Source organism: Haliotis rubra, unplaced genomic scaffold (genome assembly GCF_003918875.1).
Source record: "Haliotis rubra isolate DU_JTF1 unplaced genomic scaffold, ASM391887v1 Scf323, whole genome shotgun sequence".
Classification (NCBI taxonomy): domain Eukaryota; kingdom Metazoa; phylum Mollusca; class Gastropoda; order Lepetellida; family Haliotidae; genus Haliotis; species Haliotis rubra.
The window spans coordinates 548,390-572,595 of record NW_025766995.1 but is presented as its reverse complement, the minus strand read 5'-3'; the positions used below and the strand labels follow the sequence as shown (position 1 = coordinate 572,595).

The window sequence follows — 24,206 nt, the reverse complement described above, 5'->3', positions numbered from 1 at the left end:
TTATTTATTCATTGAAAATATGGATGGCTATATCACGAACACAGGAAGTCAGAATTAACATACAGCAGGAACACATCTATAGAGGGTGAATCTGGGTTGTCGAGAGATAAGTAACATCGAGAGATAAGTAACATCTCGAGAGAGAGATAAGTAATATCGAGAGATAAGTAACATCGAGAGATAAGTAACATCGAGAGATAAGTAATATCACGGCGGGGACACAGAAAATGGTGACTGTACACTCTAACGATGTGGGAACTAATCAAGGATTTTCAACCAGCGGCGTCATCGCTTTATCAGCTGATCTACCTCATTACCATAACTATACTACTCAAAATACGTTAAGAACAATAGTACGACATACTGTGACGTCATCATGTTCATGACGTCATAGCATTGTCAGGGCATTGTGCAAAATCTAATGTCAAAATGATATCTTCTAGGAGATATCGTCTAATCTCACACAAGCAATATCTCCTGTGGAACACAGTTTTGGATGATAAAAAAACAACATGCTGATACAAACGTTCGCAATCAACAAAATTAAAGAGATCATAAAGGGTTATATTTCAAGAAAAAATCTCCCCTGGAAAATTTTAGCTTCAAATGTTTGTCAATACTTTAATACATAACATGCCCAATCTATGCGACATCCATGATAAGTTTCTGTTAAACAGATTCAACACAACATGTACTTTTGTACTGATTTGCAGAAAAACCTCAATCATTCTTTAATTTCTAAACAGGAAAATGAGGACTTACATGTGTGTGATGAGAAACAGCTTTGGAAAAAGATACATTATGCGTTTTCAATAAAAGCAACCAAGTAGTAGACTTTACTCTTCAGGTGAGAACACAGAGACTGTTGAAACGAATCGTTCAGTTTCGCAGCTGTTAGATGCGTCCATAAAATCATCCTGGTTATATCCGCGCACAGGGTCCAAAGCGAAGCATCACGTGGCCAGACAGGAGAATTTCACCTCAAATCCGACAAGAATGGAATCCGGCCTGTCCCATTCACATGATCATCTAACGTAGGCTTACGTTTGATTTGAAAAGCATGCCACAAAAGGTTTTTACATTTAAAAAAAGGTTGGTATTACATAATTTTTTCGACTAAATACTTTAATGAAGGCGTCGATCTGATGAAGTAGTGAGAACATGCTCCGAAACTTCGTCTTCTTCAAAACACAGAAGTTGACATCAATAAATTCTCTCCTTTAGGTGTTCACCCATAAATGCCGTTCAAAGACTGCAAATACTTATATCTTAATACAAGAACGAGAACAAACACGCTGTAGTATCTATTTCTCAATTCCCTGAAAAAAGGCTTGTACTTTCATTGATTAAAACGTATTTATTTCGGTTCCGATTTAGACATAGTGAAAGCACTGATCTGGATGACAGACTAAGCGGTTTTCTTGTGTGCCTAATGGTGGAAGATTAAGACGAACATCGCATGCAATGCCGGACTGTCTGAGACTAATCTGCAACTGAACTGTACCACGTATCTACAGCGTAACGCACGACTACACCGACACTGGTGATCGAGGAGTTAGTGGGTGATTTTTGTTTTTTGTATTCAAAAGGTTAGGGGGGAATCAGATTTTTTAATTACAGTTTCTATTTACGTGATTAAGTTGTGACTGGTATTTTGGTTTATATTAAGTAGTAAATTATCTTGTTTTACAAAATATATAATAATGTTTCCGGTCGTTGAGGTATGAATCTCGAAACCGATGTTCAAAATGTATGAATCAGGGTAGCGGGATACAGTCAGACTATAGGAAACCAGGATGGATATGTCAGGACTGACTGACTGAGTTTGGTTTTACGCCGCTTTTAGCAATATTCCAGCAACATCACGGCGGGGGACCCCAGAAATGGGCTTCACACATTTTACCCATGTGGGGATTCGAACCCGGGTCTCCGGCGTGACGAGCCAACGCTTTAACCACTAGGCTACCCCATTGCCCCGGATATGTCAGGAAGAAGGCGGCTATTTTAAATGAGATGTTCAGTACCCGCCAAATTCAATTCAAGCATTGATTTCGTAACAACGGGTAGACACAGCTGAACAAAAGATACTCAGGAATAGAACCCTGACACATTGCATCTACGTAACCCAAACGAGCGAAGACCAACATGCGAAAACTTGCAGGCCCTTCAGTAATGTTGCTTCATTTCATCAGGGTCCAGGTATCGAAAGGTGGTTAAAGGAAGCCTGAATATATATGCATATCGTCATACGGTCCTGTGAAAGAATAATACTGGTAGACAGGACCGAAATTCCTTCGACTGCAAACATCCGTAGTGATGAAAGTAGTCCGTATTGATGGGCGTGGTTGAATGTTTAGATTAAATGAATGCGACACGTGGCCAGTTCAGCCAGTCAGAAGGCAGGAATTTCAATGAACAACACTGAAATTAATTATAACTTATTACAACTACCAAATCTTGATTACCTAATATGGCCATGACTGTATCATCTTTGAGGATTTCTATAGAACCACGTGCTATAAAGTAGATGGCTGTCATGATAGCACCCGGATGTAGTAATGTATCTCCCGGTGGCGCATGCGTAGTCTTGAACTTCCTGGAAAGAGCTCGTAAACAGCCTGAAACAAACCAGATATGCGTAGGATTAGAGAGAGAGTGGGTTTGGCAGAAATGGATTTGATTCACAAACGGCATGTTGCATGGGTGTTCCTTGAAATAGGCTGAATACCTTGTCAATTTATCTCTAAAATTAAAGCCGAGTCGCCAAATCTACATAAAGGCTTCGATGTAAATCGGTACGTACAAACGAATTCGTAAATATACAGTATCCGTATTTCAGTTATTTTACGAACGATTCAAGTTTGACCGTTTTTGCTTAGGCATCAAGTGAGTAATGAAATATCATGCGGTTGAACAGAGCGAATTAGAATGAAATTGATTTCTCTTTGCGGTAAAGCCAGATATAAGGCAGGTTATTTTGGTAGAGGGCGGAACTAGATGGAGGTATAAAATCCAATCTGTCCCGAACAGCTTAGTCTGTTTCTATTTTATCTTAATATCAGCATGCATTATGCATTGTGATTCTGATTATTTTCTGTTGTCAGGTGTGGCAGTCTCGCAACAAGACGGAATGGTGTCTTAGGAACAAGAGCGGTTGAGAACAGTAAGCACCAGTGGATACGGGTCCAAGCATCTTACAGTAAGATGGTTTGATAAGTTTTGAACCATGAGTGCTAATGGCCTGTGTAAGAGACGCGATTGAGTATGTAACTGTTGGTGAATACATGCCACAGGGGGAGCTACAATGTGTGTTTGCTCTACATCTGCATTGGCGGGATTTGTAAGAGAATGGTTTCACTCTGCTTTTTGCAATATTCAATCAATATCAAGGCGGGGACACCAGAAATGGGCTTCACACATTGTACCCATGTGGAGATTCGAACCCGGATCTTCGGCGTGATGAACAAATGCTTTAACCATTAGGCTACTCAGTCAGCATATTCCGGATCCAGTTCTTGACTGAGAGGACGTGGTACCACATCAAGACCCCCAAACAGCCACGTCCATTCGGCCAACTAGTGAGTGAGTTTAGTTTTACGCCGCTTTTAGCAATATTCCAGCAATGTCGCGGCGGGGGACACCAGGAATGGGCTTCACACATTGTACCCATGTTGGGAATCGAACCCGGATCTTCGGCATGTCTAGCGAACGCTTTATCCACTAGGCTACCCCACCGCCCTGGTTATACTGAAGTCGGACACAAAGACTAACCCATTTCCAACACACAGCACAAAAACGTTATGCCATTTCATCAAAGTGACCAAAAGGTTACCCAGGCATTACAGTGATCATTTCAGGCAATTATTCTGCCTATTTTGGTGTCTTTCGCGCAATTCAAAAGATAACTGCAGCCGCACAAAACTGCGATGCCGATGTTTGGTGTTAAGACATACTCAGTGTCCGATAATTGTCCACTTTCAAGCTGTTTTAACTGATGTGGTCATCCAATAAGACTGCCCGGATTGGCGGCCGGATTTCCTGATGTTCTAGCAATTTTGTACAGTAATGATAACCATTATCCTGGTCATTTGTCCCGATCCCAATGGTCAGTTCAGATTCCATTGCCGACAGACAAAAGCGATGCCATGTTTATAAACACTGAAAGTGGCACTACCTGACCTTACACATTTGCATAATTATCCGTTTAAGACCCAAATGAATTCAGTTTTCATCCGTTGATTTATCTTGCCGAAAACACCTACCAATTATATGATTAACAGTTAATACATTCAAACTCTGTTGGGTCGAAGTAGAAGGGGCGAAGCTAAATACTTCGTGTTATCCGTGGTTCGACAAAATGATGATATATATTGAACATGAAGAACCCTGCTTTTACTTCGACACAAAAGTCTGTTCGACAAATCGAATTTCGACACAACGGTGTTTCGTTCTATATCAGTGGGCGTTCCGGTTATATCAGGTTTCACTGGGCGTAATCCGTATCTAAGCTGGGTAGTAAACAACGGTTGTCACGAACCGGTTCCGAGCAGCCCGCTGGGATTGGTAAAATATCTGACTTCTTCTCACAGAAACGAACCGGTTGTCACGAACCGGTTCCGAGCAGCCTGCTGTGATTAGTAAAATATCTGACTTCTTCTGACACTCATGAACCGGTTGTCACGAACCGGTTTCCAAGGAGCCTGCTGGGCTTGGTGAAATATATGACTTTTTTCTCACAGTCAACTCGCCCCCGCATTTATTTTTATGTCTTGTCTTGAGCAAGTTAAGAAAAAGACATATTTCTCCATGATCAACTTTATGATTTCCAGCTTCTGAAGGAAATCTAGCCGCAATTACCATAGCAACAGAACCCTATTCATACTAGGAGCCGAAGGGCACTGGTCGAAAGTGGTTTCATGGCAATTTTGAAATAATTTGAAATGTGAATTTTACTTTTATAGATTTTTAATGTACTCAATTCTGAGATATATCATTTCAAGCAAGAATGTGTTTAAGTGGCCACCATATTGTTGATCCGCTATATTGTTGTTCATGCAGTGGTCGAAACAGTTGGTTTTAACGTCGCCTTGTACAATATACAAGTATATAACAGCATGTCTGCTAAATGTGGGGGAAAGCCCGGAGTAATGCAAGTGTTAGACCAGTCAGTGATTAGTTTTACGCCGCTTTTGGCAATATTCCAGCAATAACCACGACGACGGACACCGTAATTAGGATTCACACAATGTCCCCATAAGGGAAATCGAACCAGGGACTTGTACATGTGCGTGACGAGCGTACGCTTTAACCACTGGGCTACCCCACCGTTCCAGGTGTTCGACGAAACCCGCGAGCAAGGGTATGGTACTTACAAGCATAGAAACAGTCGCGGCAAGTGAGATTCGAGTGAGTGAGTGAGTGAGTTTAGTTTTACGCCGCACTCAGCAATATTCCAGCTATATGGCGGCGGTCTGTATATAACTTATCATATACTCAAAATCATGCAATATTTAAAGTAGTTCAGCATTATATATCAAATAGCAAGCGTTTTTCTTGAATGCTGTAAATTATTTTCATATGTCTTAATAACTATCTCCGTACATAGGTCTCTACCATTTCTGTACTATATTTCTTTCTATATTACATGTATGTTGTTGTATAGTTATCATGTTGTAAATACTCAGGAGATGGTTACCTAAGTTGGATGACTTGTTCCTCATCCCTTTCTTCACTGAATAAAATATGTTTAAATCAAAAATGTAAATAATCGCGTCTGAACCACACAATCCAGTGATCAACAGCATGAGTATCGATCTGCGCAATTGGAAACCGATGACATGTGTCAACCAAGTCAGCGAGCCTGACCACCCGATCCCGTTAGTCGCCTCTTACGACAAGCATGGGTTGCTGAAGATCAATTCGAACCCGGATCTTCATGGGTAAGAGAGATTCGAGTAGGCACATGTGTGTATTTTCGACACAAATAAAACCCAAGTTTATTCAACCTGGTCCTTACCGTTTAAACCTTTAAGGACAAGCGGATTTGCGTGTGCTGTACTACACACAACAAACAACAACACAAATAGTGTTACATCGATGATGATGCAGTTATTATTATTATTTTTTTAGGCTATTTTAGGATATTTATATAGCGCACATATCCAGGCAACTAGTGCATGCTCAAGGCGCTGGTATTTTCCCCTCGATCATTGGATGTCAATCTCAACGGCACATCGTATAATCAATTTCAATTCCCTGGGGAGTATACAACTCTTGCAGCCACTAGGCGCACCGAGTTATTGCGGCTTCCTCATCCTAACGAGGTACCCATTCACAGCTGGGTGGACTAGGACACATAGTCACAGTACTTTGTCCAACTTCACTGCACATTGCTGTACCCGCAACTAGGTGTTTGCACGTATTCATGTGGCCACCATCTGGTCATATACCAGTTATCCCTACAGTGACGCTTACCTGGACTGGCTCCTTTAAATGCCCCACAGTTATTGAGCAGATTCCGGTTTAGATGAAGACATATATCAGCTTGCAGGCAGTCGGGGAAACTCTTTAATACCTGGGGATAGAAATAAGGACAATGGTGACGGTGATGAGGATGAGGATGATAGCTCTTCAAAACCTGTTGATAAAAATATCAATGATGATAATACTAACTCAACAATTGTTCATACAATAATTTGATCATCATCATCATCATCATCATCATCATCATCATCGTCGTCGTCGTCGTCGTCGTCGCCGTCGTCGTCGTCATCATGACGATGATGTTGATGATGATGATGATGATGATGATGATGCTGATGATGATGATGACGACGACGACGATGACGACGACGATGGCCATTGCTTAGGGACACTGCATTAAAACTATCCTGTAACTTATAAAGTGGATATTCAGCTGAAAGTATTTAAGATGACAACAACGTGTTTTCCTAGACATGCATCCATTTCCACACCTTCCCACAGTAAAGGGCCCCGTTTCACAAAGCTATCGTCGCGCTACGACTGCCGCGCCTCCTATACTGTAACATAGACGTACGACAGTCAGCGCTACGATAGCTTTAAGAAACGGTACTGGCAAGACGTACTTCAGAAACAAACACGCTTACCCTTCCACGAACATTTGGTGTCGTCCCTAGCTTTTCAGTGACATATTTATACAATTTTCATAACTATTTTGTCTTTTATAGACCCAGAAACTGTTATGGAAGACATTTGGAAGTGTATTCTTAATTTCAATCTGCGACGTTAACGTCTGAATTTGTGCCTTCAACGACATGCTTCATTGTCGGGACGTCACGTGATTTCGCCCAGTGCAAGAACACCCAGACAGTATGCTTATGTGGTTTAAAGGAATGTAGAAAAAAATCCTCAAAACATCTGAAATATACTTAATTACCCACTTCAGAGCACGAAGGTTTTCTTTGATTTATACATTTAGAAACATTAAACTATGTGAGCGATTTTTTTTCAAAGCATGTGGAATTGTAAATATAATTACTTTCTTGTTCCTTTGAAAACAAATACGTCTAATTTAATACAACATTATCAACAAACGAATATGATATTATCTTCAAAGACTGCCGCCCTTTCAAATAAGCGGGAGGGAACTAAGGGCTATCTTCTTTCCTTTCGAATGGCAAATTACTAATTCTCGGAAGAAATTAATTTACCATGATGATCTATTCTAACAAGATTTTAGAAAGATATTCCTTGATCGCAGTCATTACCGAGATGATTTTGCAGGGATGGGTTTTCTTTATCATGCAAAGATCGAACTAATTTCCGTTCGTTTAGCTTAGCTTTGCCTTGCAAAAGTAGACATACCATTTATCAAAGGGCACAATAGGATTACACGGTCTGCGCAGAGCAAGAGAAATTTGGACGGCTACTGCGCAAGGTCGATGGACGCACAGCGTTGCTATTCTGGACATAAGGAGAATTTGTTAGTTTCTGTTGAAGTGTCGAAATTTCGTACATAGACGCATCAGTTGTTGATACTTGGACACATCTGCTTTTAATACTAAGACGCATAATCTAAAAAAGCTTGTGATACTTAGACGCATCAAACTTTGATACTAAGACATGCCAGTCTTGACACTAACACATCTGCGTTTGATCCTGAGATCCATTACTCTCGATACTAAGACACAATGCTTTAAAAAAATGCTTCCAGAATATATCTTGCGATGTAATAACAAAAAACTCAAACACACGCTGATTACTAGTGTGAAAGCGATCCCCTCCGTCTACTCTTGGAAAAAATATGGGGTATTTCTGTAAACAGATAATCATATAGGTCTGAGGCTTACGCGAAAACACATATTGTTTACTAGGCTCTCTATATGTATTAAAACCTGTGCTGTAAAATATAATGAAATTGTTTAGCGTATCGTTTCACGAACAGAATGCCTCTTCCGAAACAGACCAAAAATAACCTGTCTCTAATACACATCCCTGCAGTTTTAAGTGCATGGCAACAGCTGCGGATCGTGTGGAGTGAGTGAATGAGGTTTAGGCCGCTTTTAGCAATATCACAGCGGGGGACACCAGAAATGGGCTTCACTGTACCCATGTGGGGAATCGATCGCGGGTCTTCGGCGTGACAAGCGAACGCTGTAACCACTAGTCTACCCAACTGCCCCTCGTGCTGAGCCAGACACTTGCAGAATATGGATGACGGTTTTGATTTTCACCAGCATCCAACAATCGGTGTACCGTTAGAGTTCCGTAACATTCGTGTTCATTTCTCGTAATGAAGTTCAGGAATGTAGTTATAAGCAACGTGTATTTCCGCAATAGCGTGCAAAAGGACAATATATATTTCAACAATTTATGTCGTTTCCCTTGAGAGCTTGCCGATTTTATTTCTATTTCGTTTCATCAGTTCAAGCCTGCATTGCCATACTAACTGCAAAAGGTTTAAACAAACAGGGATAGTTGCATGCATACAATGCATGTAGTGCACATGGACCAGTTGATATAGCGACAAGCCAGTGATTAACTTTGATCGGATGTTGGAAACACCATGTAGATCGACTGTCTATACACTGTCACGCTAAAAGACATCTAGTACCTTGAAAACTTTGCCAAACTTGAGAATGTTACTACGAAGTATTGCCAAATCACACACTACAAACAAAAGGAAAAAAAACAACAACCTGAGACATCTGTGTCAAATACCAATAACAAATGTCTTGCTTGTTTCCGAATGTTACGGAACTCTAACGGTAAACCGATAGTTGGATGCTGTTAAAAATAAAAACCGTCATCCATGTTCTTCTATTGTCTGGCATAGCACGAGGGGAGGTGGAGTAGCTTAGCGGTTAAAGCGTTGGCTCGTCACGTGAAAGTCCCGGGTTTGATTCCCCACATAGGTACAATGTGTGAAGCCAATTTCTGGTACCAGGAAATTACAGGAATATCGCTAGAAGCGGCGTAAAATAATACTCACTCATTCTTCTATGTTACCATATTACTTCTGTTTTACAACAGTTTCTGTTCCGTTAATTATGAAAACACCATTCAATGACATTGCCTCTGAAATCGATTTTGCAAAAGTTCAGAACAATAATTTGCACAACGAGTGAGCATTGTTTTAGGACAATTTTATCAATATTCCAAAAAATATCACAGCGGGGTACACCAGAAATGGGCTTCAAATTGTTTCTATTTGTACAACGAAAATGCAATTTCAGATTGTCTGGGTTTCATTACAGAAAATAAATCATTGGTAATTATAATGTACTTGTCAACATCAAGCAGATCTTAAACAATATAACTTAAGTTATTAAACAAAGCTTCTGTGATGATCCATGCCAATATTGTTCATCAGAAATTCTTGTCTTCAAAGGCGAGTTACTGGATCGGTAGGTCAGGCTGATGAACTGATGAACGTAATGCATGAAGCTCGGTATCGGGGTTGATGATGTTAATCACTGGATTGTCTGGCCCCGATCACTTATCAATATACAGATCTCCGTCATACCGATGGAACATTACTGAGTGCAGCGTTAAACAAAATACTAATCTTCTGGTTACAGAATGATGCTAGAAACTAGAAATATGTTGGACTGTTACTTAGTCCCACCGAAAAAAGAAAAGTAACGTTCTTAAATGATCAAAGCTGTTAAACGTTAAAAACTTAAGTCCTAAAACGAATTGATTTTTTCTCAAAAGCCTATTCAAATGTAAAACCCATTAATCACGTGGTTCCCCTATTTGAAACAAAAGTAAATTTTAAATAAAACATTCCATGATGTCATTGAAAAACACGCAAAATCAGTTCAATATTCCGTTCACAAGTACAACGTTCTTAAATGCGTTCTATCAAATATGTTTTTTGTAAAAATCTTTTCTGTCGCAGCTGTTCTCTAGATTTAAGCTACCTGTAACGACTCGGGGATTATAGTTGCTATAAAATACCACTTCAAAGGGAAAATAGAAAATTCAATACTTTGGCCATTACTGCTATCTTTGATGCCAGAAATTTGCATTTTGATTGTGACGAATTTCGAAGTGTCGTCCCTCGTCGGCAGATTCAGGGCTAATGGGTAGTTAACAAGCTATCAAATACCGGTTCGCTGCCACGGGAACAAATGGAGAATTGAGCTGGGTTTGTTAAATCGTGCACAATGTCAGAAAAATAAGAATGTTTTTTTCGCAAGGTTTCTATTTTGGATGGGCAGGGATTAATAAAATGTCTGTTACATGTGTCAAACAAACGCATCAAAGATATCAGGTTTAAGCCTTGATATTGCATTTCATTCTTCATCAAACATCTGATACAGAACAAAATAACACATTGTCTCCCTGTCTGATCTTTATTTTAAAGTAAGTAGAGATTTAAATGAGCATCGATGGGATTTGTTTTGATTTTACCAATATTAATTTTGAATAAAATCATCGTAAACATTTCTGTGAAACAAGCACAAAAACACTCTTCATGATCCGTAATAAGATTTTTACAAGGTAATTTCAAATTTATCTGGGTAAAACATTTTAAAACAGTAGAAAAGATTATTCGACGCAAATATAACATAATTTATTGAAATCCTTTCAAGTGATCATTTTTGTGGACAACAAATTCTGTTTCTGTCTTCTCAGTTTCGTGGATCCGTGAAGATCCGGGTTAAAATTGATCTTCAGTAGCCCACGCATGGCGTAAGAGGCGACTAACGGGATCGGGTGGTCAGGCTCGCTGACTAGATTGACACATGTCATCGGTTCCGAATTGCGCAGATCGATGCTCATGCTGTTGATCACTGGATTGTCTGGTCCAGACAATAGCTGGAATATTACTGAGTGCGTCGCAAAACTAAAACTCACTCACTCAGTTTCGTTGTGTCATTTAATTCGATGAGGTTTTGGCGATCTAAGGACACATGCACTCAGTGTGGGCGTTACGCTGTTATTTCACAAATCCGACCTAATGATGAGTTTACGTGACTTTCTCTTTGATGTCCGCGGAGTCTGGAGACAAGTTTGGATTGGTAAAACTGAGGCCTCATCATTAGTTTCAATAAATACTAAGTTTACTATTTACATCGCCCCGAGGTAAAATTACATTCGTCGAAAGACGAAAAGAAAGAACAAAACATAAGTTGGTGACGATATTTCCTTTTCATTAACGTATCGGTTCTAACGATCACCGTACTTAAAAAGCCCCAAATGCAAGTTTACTCCTCCACATTACTACCAAGGCCAGAGGGTGAATGAGTGAATATGATCTTAAGCCGCTTTTAGCAATATTCCAGCAACATCACGGCGGGGGACGCCACAAATGGGCTTCACGCATAGTACCCATGTGGGCAATCGAACCCGGGCCTTCGGCGTGACGAGCGAACGTTTTTAACAACGGGGCTACCCACCGCCCCAACAAGGCCAGTGGAAGTATGTGCGCTAGGGGTTCATTCTCAGCACCCTTGAGAACAGATATTGAGTTTGTTGTGCATTGTAGGCCAAAAGTACAATTTCCTTTCATATAGAATAAATATACCGCTGAAGTTGAGGTGTTAATAAATAAAATGGTTTTAGTGCGATATCATTTTACAGTGTATAAATTAGATGGGACCTCTTTGCTTCGGGAATAATTGTTGGATAGATATAAGTGACGAAATAATTTTTAAAGATGAAAATTCAGGGAAGCATGTACGAAACACACAAAAAAGTGTCTGGCCTCACCACTATGACAAATCGAACCCGGGCCTTTGATTGACGAGCGAACGCATTAACCACTGGCCTATCCACAGCCCATTATATATGTATGGAAAATGGATGCATAAATACAATTTTACAACTTCGAATACCTTCATAAATCATCTTCCCTGGCAGACTAAGTATGGAATTGACGACATATTTCATCAGATCCTACGCAAGTTATATATCTTTATCTACAGGATAACGCCAGCTTTGTACGAAATGTCGAGTTCTTTAGATAAACCGACTGTTCTGGCGACCGGCTCTCGTAAATAACTCTAAAGTCTCGTTTTATCTCGTTCCTGGATCGGTTTGTGGCAGGTCGCGATCGATAGAAATACGACATCTAATGGGGGCATCGTGGAAGAAATATTATACCTATGATCGACCCGTCTACCGGCTTGTATGGACATCTCTACAGCCTGACAGATCTTACACACTTAATATGTTTCCCTGTCGCTGATTACTGAGGCTCTGCACCTTATCCAACATGGCGGATAGACTTTCCAAGAGCAGACAACCCCGTGTCGTCCCGGGGATTAGGGAGCATTTCGCGTGACGGCGGAGGCACTTGATTTCAGATTGTATGAAAAGATTCTCGTGATTGACTTGGAATTGTGTTCCTGATTTCCATCTACAGTACGGCTTGCCTGGAAGCCAACTTTATTATATTCATGTCGTTGGAATAACCAAGAAGACATTATGTTGTTAGGTTTATCGGAGTGCTTGCCCAATGTACGTACATCAAGATTCAGAATAGTGTTATTTATCATTGTTCCTTAAACGGCTTTGTTTGACCCCGACCAAGTCTGTCTCACAGTCCTTGGTGATTATTTTTCATTCCACCCAGCCCTGTCAGGAAAGCTAAGGCCCTGACTGTGGGACGTCTAGATTTCCTCAGGTTGATTCTCAGTTCTCACTGCGGCTCGTTTTCAGTTTAAATGGAGGTATTTGTTTCTATCCAAGTTATATATATTCAGAGACTAAGTGCTAATCTAACCCCGACCATGAACATATCTCCGTGTGACACCTAACGTTGATGTTGATCACTGGATGCAGACTCGGTGTTTTACAGACTGACGTGATATAGCTGGGGTAGTGCTGACAGTGGTGTTAAACGACAAACAAACACCCCACCTCCCAATTAGTCCACTCAAACCAACATCTGTCCGTCTTAAATCTACCCTTTACGATCCAGGTTAGAATTGGTCCCCAGCAACCAATGCTTGTCGGAGGAAGTGACTAATGGGATCGGGTGGTCAGGCTCGCTGACTTGGTCAACTTATCCCAACTGATCGACGCTCATGATATCGACCACTGGATTGCCTGGCGTGACTCGATTATTTACAGACAGTCTTCACATGTTTGAATATTGTTCACTGCGGAATATTGTTAAACAAAGTGCAATCAAATAAATATGAATTTTATACTCAGATCAGGTATGATTCATTGGCTCCTATGCCCGTCCTCCCTCCATCCCTCCTACCCCGGTAACCATTACTGTCTCTGCCTTACCTGCACGTTAACACAAACACCACCACCACGCATGTCTTTGTGCGTCATCGCCTACGACAGCCACGCTTTTGTCAACGACATAAACGGCAGGGTTCTCAGCTGGCTGCGCCGTTATCCAGCCTTCATATAGCATTGCGATAGATGTAGTTAATTAACTTATAAAAACATACGTTTCAGCCTAATGTACAGGGGCCATAAACATGTCTCAACGACCGGAGTTATTAGTTATATCCATACATCAAGGTTGAAACTTTGCCTTCCATAATGGCTGCTGTCAAGACGGCTGATTTAAGAGTGACGTTCCGCTAATCCTATACCAAGTCTCTACGACATCAACTCCCAGCATCCTCAGCTGGGATGCAGCTGCCTGGCGTAGTTCTCTCAATATCGGATTCTTTCGCTTTGATTTTTTACCCCATGTGATTTAACCGTTCGTAGACACAAAACATGTCGTGATCGGAGATATTCGATTTTTAAAGATGTTCTTTTTTGTTTCGTAAGAGCTTGAAGAACGTTTTGTGTAATTCTGGATTGTAAAAAGGCTTCTAAAAGTTAAGCTTCTTCCTGATCAAAAGTTTAACGATCTCGTAAAACCCTTATTCGTATGTAAATCACGGTTTGGGTAATATGACACTCCTCAATCAATCATTCAAAAAAGTCGCTATTTGAGGTCACGTGACAATCGAAACGTCGCACTCACAAATAAAAGTTGTTATCCATAATTTTTTTTTCTATATTCACGTGACAATACACGTTCATCAAAAGCGAAAGTATCCGAATGGAAAATCTGACAGGCAAGCATTAAACGAACGCTTAATCTCTGAAAATATATAATTTTGATAAAACAAGCAACTCCACTTCGCAACTCCGCATCGGTCTACGCCATTGGGATATGATGACATGTGTCAACCAAGTCAGCGAGCCTGACCACCCGATCCTGTTAGTCGCCTCTTACGACAAGTATGGGTTTCTGAAGACCAAGTCGCCTGGGGTGAGGTAAATCTGGACTTGCGTTAGGACGGTCGGGGGAACAGATGCTGTGCAAAACGTCTGAGACAAGCACCTGGTTTATATTTCATTGTCATAGCTGTACTGTCGTGTCATTCATTGCGACGTAAGAATACACCTGTAACACGGACGTAGCAATGGCTGCCGCCCACAAAATGGCCATTATATTTAAAAAGTAAGGATAAAAAATCTAGTTGGGAATAGTTGGGGAATACTAAATGCCTATTGTGCTCCTTTCGGAGTTCTTAATATTATAAATTCACGCGTGTGTGCGTACATATGAATATATATACACGCACTGACTAGATAGACAGATAGATAGATAGATAGATAGATAAAACATTAAGAAGGTGGATCTTTAATAATAGTGATGGAATGAGTATGGTTTTACGCCGCCTTTAGCAATACTTCAGCCATATCACGGCGAGCACCAGAAATGGGCTTTACACATTGTACCAATGTGGGGAATCGAACCCGGGTCTTTGGCGTGACGAACGCTTTAACCACTAGGCTACCCCACCGTCCCAAAACAAGAAAGAAATGTGTTATTGATATTTGACACAGATGTCGCAGATTTTGAGAGTATTTTTCACCTGTTTGTTTGTAGCGTGTGATTTGGTAACTGTTTTCAGGTTAGACATCTTCTCATGAAGCTTGGCAAAGTTTTCCAGTGGTCGCCTCTTACGACAAACAAGGGTTACTGAAGACCAATTCTAACCCGGATCTCCACAGGCTGACTTGCATCTAAATAACAAAGCACTAAGTTATCCCTGAGAATGCACTTACATTGTTCATGTCAATTCCGTTGGTGTATGTCCAAGCATGCTGGAAGGATTCCGTCAGCCTGTTGCCCAATGTCTTGTTAATCTCGTGAAACTTGATGAATTCTTTAATGCTCTCCATCTTCTCGTTGTACTCCTCCGACCCCTGGTACAGTCTCAGCATGATGGAGGAGACGTTACCGAAGATGGCGGCGCTCAACAGGGCTGCAGATAGAGAGGGATCGTGATGAAGAAATCAGTTAGAGTTTGAAGTACTTACAAACTTTCTGTGTAGTTGGACGGGAGGATGGCAGTTCCATAAATTGATGATGAGTGAGTGAGTGAGTGTGGTTTTACACCGTTTTTAGCAAAATTCCAGCAATGTCATGGTGGGGACACCAGAAATGGGCTTCGCGACATTGTTCCCATGTGGGGAATCGAACCCGGGTCTTCGGCATGACGAGCCAACAAATTGATGATGATGATGATGATGATGATGATTGTGATAAAACCTGTGATGAAAATGTTATTATACACACTGTCACATCTATATCAATCAATAATACAGTTAATAAGTAAGAGCACCACAAACAGAATTAGAGACAATAGTAGAGGAGTGAGTGAGTAAGTTTTACGCCGCTTTTAGCAATATTACAGCGATTTCACGGCGGGGTACACCAGGGTTTTACACACTGTACCCACGTTGGGATTCGAACCCGGGTCTTCGGTACCCCATCCGCCCCAATAGTGGAAGATGTAGTAGTAATAGACGTGGTGGTAGTTGTGGTAGTAATGGTGGTTGCAGTAGTTTTAGTACTAGTAGTAGTAGTAATAATACAAGCTAGTCCGGTGATTCCGCGCGTCCGGTAATTCTGCGCAGTTGCAATAGCGTACTTCCGTGTCGAAGGTAAACATCGTCTGCTACCACTTTTACGCTTGAAATCGGGATATTTCTACAAGGGACTGGCTTTTAATCACTAAAGGTAAGCCAATAACAGTAATTGACAGATAAATTGACAGTTTTATGAAAATTCGTTTTCTTCAGACTTTTAAACCTTTTTCTTCATTATTCATAATTGGATTTAATATGAAACACTCTTTCTTACATTGATGAAGGGATTTTTTAAAATAATCTGGCCCTTATACGCTTCCTTACTTCAGCTGGATGTTATGCGCATCAGTTGCTGCGCAGAGTTACCGGACAGCCAGCGATGTCGTCAAAACGCCGGTAAGGTCAACCGTATGGCATAATGCAACGTAGAATCTCGTAGTCGTCAATAAAACGTATATTAATATTATGATGCTTAACATGTTTAGTCACGTAAACCACACAAAAATAAGAGACGTTAGTTGCCGTGTTGCGATCGATGTGCTTAGGTGCGCGGAATTACCGGACGGCATTGTAGTTTTAGTAGTATTGGTGGCAGTAGTTTTAGTAGTAGTAGTAGTAGTAGTAGTAGTAGTAGTAGTAGTAGTAGTAGTAGTAGTAGTAGTAGTAGTAGTAGTAGTTTAGTAGTAGTAGTAGTAGTAGTAATAGTAGTAGTAGTAGTAGTAGTAGTAGTAGTAGTAGTGGTGGTAGTAGTAGTAGTAGTAGTAGTAGTAGTAGTAGTAGTAGTAGTAGTAGTAGTAGTAGTAGTTGTTGTTGTTGTTGTTGTTGTACTAGTTGTACAAATGGTAGTGGAAGTCGCAGGAGGAGCAGAAAACGAAGACAGTCTTGGTCGAATCTCAGTGTGCTCCCCAAAATGGTTTGCATAACAAAAGCGGGATGATTATAAACGACATTAAAGATAAACATCCTACCGAATCACCGATTCTACGAATCTTAATCAAATATATCATTGTCAAACTATATATAAATACTACTTAGAGCTACACGTCTCTGGGTTCCAGTGGCTACCGTTTTCTTTAGTCGAAATGCTTAGATATTTGGAATTCGAACTCCAGACAAGCTCTTCATTGGCATCGACGCCGACGTTTACGAATCTGACGACGATATCATGTTGCTGTTGTGGGATCAAAACCAAACATGCTACAGCTACAACGACTTCTACTACTACTGCTGCTGCTGCTGATGATGATGATAATGTGGAGGAGGAGAAAAAGTGAGTGAGTGAGTTTAGTTTTATGCCGCACTCAGCAATATTCCAGCTATATGGCATCGGTCTGTAAATGAATCGAGTCTGGACCAGACAATCCAGTGATCTACAGCATGAGCATCGATCAGAACAATTGGGAACCGATGACATGTCAACCAAGCCAGCGAGCCTGACCACCCGATCCCGTTAGTCGCCCATTACGACAAGCATGGGTTACTGAAGGTTCATTCTAACCCGGACCTTCACGGGGCAGGAGGAGAAAGAGTATGACACAATACTTCTGCTGCTGTTTATGCAATTGACATTCATGCAATCGCTTAGTATTTTTTTGTATACCACTCAATACAAATTAAGAAACACCCAACAAGGTAGACTGAGTTGCACTACACAGTTTGGGTATAATCGTATGAGAAACGCCCTTTAATCTCTTTGGAGTCTACATGTATATTTCTATAAATCTCATTAATTGCAAAATCAAGGCTTAACTTCACTCTCTTCTATATATTAATCGTTTAATGAATATTTTATTCCATCGGTGTCGTTATGAACCACTAACACACAAAAAAGTGGATTTCAAATATGCCTGTCTGATCTAATGAGAAAAATGTTTCATTTGTGAGTGTGAAATCTCTTAAGGGGATATTACATTGTATTGCTTCAAACGCATCCCAGCTGATATAAAGACTCAAAAATGCTCATCGCCGAACTTTGTTTTTCCCGAGCTTAGAGTCTTTCAAATTAACAGCGCCTTTTGAAATCATCCTTGGGCATTTAATCTGCGAGATGAGATGAAACAGATTCGACAAGTGGGAACGTTTTAGGTGCAATGGATAAGGAGGTAGTTGTCCAATTTAGGTAACCTGTCCCTGTGGCTGAGCTTGAACCTTAGAGCACAATATCTGATACTAGCGAAATCTCTGATGCACATGACTAAATCAATAACAGTGGTAATCAGATTTATTTACATGACCAAAGGGAATTTGCTGTAAGCGCAAATATTTCTGAACACTGTCGTATGGGTTATTAGCTTATTCGTACGACGAAGTTCATTACGCCAGCCCTTGCATAGGGGCGCTTTGTTAAGCATTGCCAATACGTGGATCAATGGGAGATCAAAGGACGCCGACGGCAGAATCAATATGGTTTTCATTGCAGGAGAGTTCCAAAGACCTGTGCAAAGATGTCTTCAATAAGAGATCGGATAGGACAGGGGTCAAGCTAGGGGTCAAATCCGACGCGTCCGTCCACTGATCTGATGATGGCGGTAATGAAAGCCAGACGCAGAGATTGTACGTCACATATTCCTATCAAGTGGTCAGGCCCGGTTGACCTGAGACGTGCTTCTTTGTTCGCATGTGCCCGGTTTATAAGAAAATCCTATGCTCATAGTCCTATTTACATGCGGCTTTATTTTATAAGAATTAGCGGCGTTAAATGGTCATTTACATGGGATCACTGAAGAATACTCAGTCTAGCATATATTTGATTTTGCGTTTCAACGAAAACGTTAATGAGGTTCAAAATATCGTCCATTATAAGATCGAAAAAGACATACAAGCGCCACATGGGCATCTCGGAGTGAGTGAGTATGGGTTTACGCTGCTGTTGAAATATTACAGCAACATCACAGCTGGGGACACGATAAAATGGGGTTCACACACTGCACCCATGTGGGGAATCGAACCCAGGCCTTCGCTATAACCAACAGGCTACCCCACCGACCTTAAAACTGAATGGAAGTCAGTACACGGAAGGTTGACAGTAATGACTGTCGGTAGAGTTTAGCGGTTAGCCAGTTCGCAGAGCTCCTACACCATTACTGCAACCAGTCTTAAAGGTTACCGCTTTGAAGAAATGCATAAGCATCAATATGGCGCTGACACACCTTGAAACCCGACGAACTTGGGTTCGAACCCGTTATGGCAGGTTTCTAGCACAACTAAGGGAAACAACTCTGTACACTCAATCGTGACGTCACACACCGCTGGGACCTCGACTCACAAAGGTCATTCCGTCCTTTACACATACAGGAAACTACTTTCGTAACGAACACGTTTGTAACGAACTGACTGATATAACGAACTGCTTGTTTTAGGTGGCGACCACGTGCTGTGAGTCGTTTTTACTCGAAGTACGTATAACGAACTACTGTAACACGAACCAAAATAAGTTGAAAGTGTCAATTTGAGTTCGATATATACTGGACAACATAAGTTAGGGATATTGGTATTTTTATGATTGATATTTTATCAGTGTGTCAATGAATAAATAGATCATTATTCACAATTTCAAAATTTACGCATATCACTAATACTTTTTGTCCAGTATACTAGTAGTTTTCATTTAATATAGAACCGTTAAGTTTCACTATTACCTACACTATTATAACAAAATACGTCATTTTTTTATGCTGGTGAAACCTCAAAACGAATCTATTTTGAAAGATGTCCTGATCTGGTGCTCGCGTGTTGCTTGTTAATATTTGGGGCATATCACAGCACGTCTTCTTCTCTTGCTCAGATGACATTTAACAGGATTTCAGATGATGGCGTAGGGATTGTTGGGATGTTATTTGTCAAAATGAACAAAAGATAATACGGATGAAACAGAAAAAAACGATACTGATCCCGTTTGAAATATGCTCTTTGTCAGAGGAATAATTTGTTTGACACTGACAACGCTATCACACAGAATCTCTGATATTCAGCTTCTCAATACATCATCAAAGAAACCCGCGCTGAAATGAAGAATTGCGGTAAAAGACAATATTCAAGTTGGAAAAACTGACGATAATTCATGTCTCTGTGTCCTCGAAAGTTCCAAAGATTGAAAGAAATGTTGAATAAAAAATAATTATTGATTAAGATGAAATAAAATGACATAAACCTAAAACCTGATTCAGCGACATATAACTCAATATTTCCACATGAAGGTATTTTTCATGATTTTGTCTCGGAAAAAAATCGCTAAGATTAGACATTGTAGAGTTAACCTTTCCCAGAAAGCTTTAATAGACCTCGATTCATCATCTCCCGCTGTGTCGATGGACCTCTGAAAGCCCCGGTAGATGTCGCCCAAATATCAGACATGCGTATTGAACAGGCTTGATGGGTTGGAATGAAAATATGGATTGATGTGGAAACGGACCAGGTGCGGGTAATATTGGGAAACATCGATAAGAGGTGTCTTGTAGAGCATCTAAGCTTTTATATTGTAGGGCCTAAAAGTTTTGGAAGTAACGCGAGAGGGGGTTAGTGGAGAAAGCGAGTTAGATGGATCGATATGAAAAAAACTTTTCGCGAGGAGAATAAAGTAAGGTCTTATTTGGCAAAAACGGAATGCGATCAGGCAGGTTCTAGAATCCTAGAAATAAAACGCCACGGTTATCGGTATATACCGTTTACAGCTGTGACGTCACTTTATTGTTCCAGCTAAATCTGTAACGAAATTATAGCCTACTAACCCAATTCCTGCAATGCAAAGTTATCAAGGACGCACTTTGAGATTTATAAATATAACGAATGGACAAGTTGAATAATCAGTTTTCATATATTATCATTAAATTTTGTTTATTAATACATTGTAATTGTAACTTTCATGCTGCATTTAAATTTGAAAAACAATGCATTTTGGCATTTTGATGTGTTCGTTGAACATATGATAGTCACTAGCTTCGACAGCCCATACAATAGTTCTTCCAAATGTCCAGTTCCTTATAAGTTACCTTAAGCTTTTAATACGAAATATGTACCGATACTGATTCTTTCCATAGGAAAGTGTGTCCATCCTGTTTTAATGAAGCATTGAACACCGCCATAGACGAAACAGGAATCTTACTGTCGGCACATGGATAAAATCTATAAAGCGCCAGTTGCTCGAAATCGGAAATCTATCTGGACATCAGTACGAAAATAGTCTTAGCTAGGTAACAGTACTTTGGCTAAAAACCAGACACGTTGACGAAGGATGTGTGAAAGGCCCATGGCATTAACCCCAACCACAGAGGAAATACGTTTGTTATAATTCAACGTCCAATTTAAACATGTCTGCACTTCAGCACGACCGAGCCAGACTGCAATTTGATAACGTAACAGTTCCCTTTTAGAGACACCTTTGTCGAGCTAACGGCATGCCAACTGCAAATATTTGTCAATAAGGGGAAAATTCAAAAATGTCAAATTACACGCCAGTTCAAGGCATGAAAGCCTTGCACAGAAGCAGACGCGGTCACTTATCCTTACGCAACGTCAATATTTCCGAAGCTCTCTAATCCCCAAATCTTTCAACAAAGCGCCTTAGATGAAGTAATTTCCTTTTCAAGCGCTACTTTCTCCACGTTCTCACATCCTGTACCGACTGTCCTTCAGTACAAGAAAAGAGTCGAAGTCTTATGGCGTTCCAAATTACACATAATGCCTCTAAACTTACAAATGTGTTCAATGGATCAAAATTAAACATTATGTAAGGCCCGTCATGGCTCTGGGCAATATGATGGAATAATTGGAAACTGCCGAGGCATAAGGAACGAGGAATTAAAAATTCGCCAATGAGTCTAGGTGGTCGGAAAATTGGAAGGATTCTCAAAATACAACTGTCGAAAGGTTCAAGTACATCATTACGGTGTTCTGGTGAAGAATGGCGGTGATAGAAGTTGTCCTTGACTTTTCCCTAATGGAAATTGCGGAGTCGTTTCAATCACCATCTAATCTTTACATGTGGGACGGAATTAGCATCAACACCTGTGATTGTCGCATTAATGTATCACAGTTGATTAGAGCTCTTTACAGAATGTTCGAATTATCGAATAAATGTTGCGTTTCTGAAGGGGATTCGGTCCTCGTGAATGGCTGACTTGTTATGTGGAGATCCCGGCGTGCTTGTTTATGAGGTAGAGATGTGGCCGCCTTCTGGTGGACCTGATCGTGGCCGACCATTTGGTTTAAAGTGTGTATGTGTGTGTGAGAGAGAGAGAGATGGGGAGAAAGAGATAGAGAGGGTGTATGTGTGTGCGTTCGAGGATGCGTGCACGTGTGTGTGCTGGCTGGGTGGTAGGCGTACCCCCATCTCTCTCCTCTCTCTCTCTCTCTCTCTCTCTCTCTCTCTCTCTCTCTCTCTCTCTCTCTCTCTCTCTCTCTCTCTCTCTCTCTCTCTCTCTCTCTCTCTCGCTCTCTGTTTTATGTTTTCGAGGAATTCGAAGTATGTACTTGAGGCCTACAAGTTCGGTGTGTGTGTTTGGGAGGTGGGGAGAAGGCGGTTGTGTTTTCGTGTAGCGGGCGTGTGTGAGCGTGTTGTGTGCTGATGGGTCAGATTGTGTGTACTTGACCATTTCAGTGTACGAATGTATATATGGGTGTGTCTGGTGAACGGTGGTAGCGGGCCGGGGAGTGTGTGTTGGTGGGCGGGATGTGTGTGTTGGTGGGCGGGGTGTGTGTGTTGGTGGGCTGGGTGTGTGTGTTGGTGGGCGGGGTGTGTGTGTTGGTGGGTTGGAGGGTGTGGGTGTTGGTGGGCGGGATGTGTGTGTGTTGGTAGACGGGGTGCGTGTGTTGGTGGGCGGGATGTGTGTGTTGGTGGGTTGGAGGGTGTGGATGTTGGTGGGCGGGTGTGTGTGTGTGGTGGGGGTGGGGTGGGTGGGGTGGGCGGGTGTGTGTGTTGGTGGGCGGAACGTGTGTGTTGGTGGGTTGGAGGGTGTGTGTGTTGGTGGGTGGGTTGGAGGGTGTGTGTGTTTTGTGTGGGTGCTTGTATGTGTTGTTGATGAGTCGGATGCGTGTGTGTTCGTGGTAGGGGATACGTATGTCGGGATTTGTTTCAGTGTCCGACAACAAACAACACAGACACATTTATATCCTATAAATCATTCCATGAGCACTTTGTACTAGAAAAGCATTCTCTGTTAAAAATGTTACATTCTGATCTTCCATTGTCTGAAGAACACTGTCTCAAAGCGAAGTAATTCTACACTACCTTAAAGGAGGCCTTTCCTGATGAAAATTGTCAGCTACTACATTGCTCCTTTGAGCTTTTACTGCATGAGAGTGACTGTTACAGACATTTAGAGTTCACTAATTAAACAAAGTAAACCCCAGTACAGAATACCAATACCCCGGGCCTGTGCTGATCAGCGTATGTCGTTCTCTCCCAAAACAACTGCAGGGCATGACCACTCTGTGTCAAACTCTAAACACTTAGTTGATCTCCTTGTTGGTGTCTTTCCGTGGCATTGAGAAATGATAAAGATCAGGGTGAGAGGTGTCAACGTCTTTATTATGAGAAACCCAACGTTTCAGGACGCGAATCGCCTTTGAGAATATTCAAGCAATATCGCGGCAGGCGACACGGGAATGGTCATAACATAATGTACCGATGCTGGGAATCGAACCCGGGCCTTAGTATATATGGGTGTCAACGTCTTTATTATGAGATACCCAACGTTTCAGGACGCGAATCGCCTTTGAGAATATTCAAGCAATATCGCGGCAGGCGACACGGGAATGGTCATAACATAATGTACCGATGCTAGGAATCGAACCCGGGCCTTTGAAAGGACGGGCAAATGCGTTACCTTCTGGGCTACAGCAGAGCCTCCGCATTTTACTGTACGAGGCGAAAAGTG

The 24,206-nt window shown here is 41.2% G+C and overlaps 1 protein-coding gene across 3 annotated transcripts in view; it reads right to left on the bottom strand.

The window, feature by feature from the left end:
• Window positions 1–24,206, bottom strand: part of LOC124283857 (potassium voltage-gated channel subfamily H member 7-like) — a 277,214-nt gene that overhangs the window by 5,112 nt on the left and 247,896 nt on the right. For all 3 annotated transcript variants that reach the window (XM_046719882.1, XM_046719881.1, XM_046719883.1), the window contains 3 exons: window positions 15,526–15,725; window positions 6,475–6,574; window positions 2,466–2,618 (listed from right to left, as the gene is read on the bottom strand). In XM_046719882.1, the coding sequence (XP_046575838.1) occupies window positions 2,466–2,618; window positions 6,475–6,574; window positions 15,526–15,725 (453 nt within the window). The remainder of the gene's footprint in view (window positions 1–2,465; window positions 2,619–6,474; window positions 6,575–15,525; window positions 15,726–24,206) is intronic.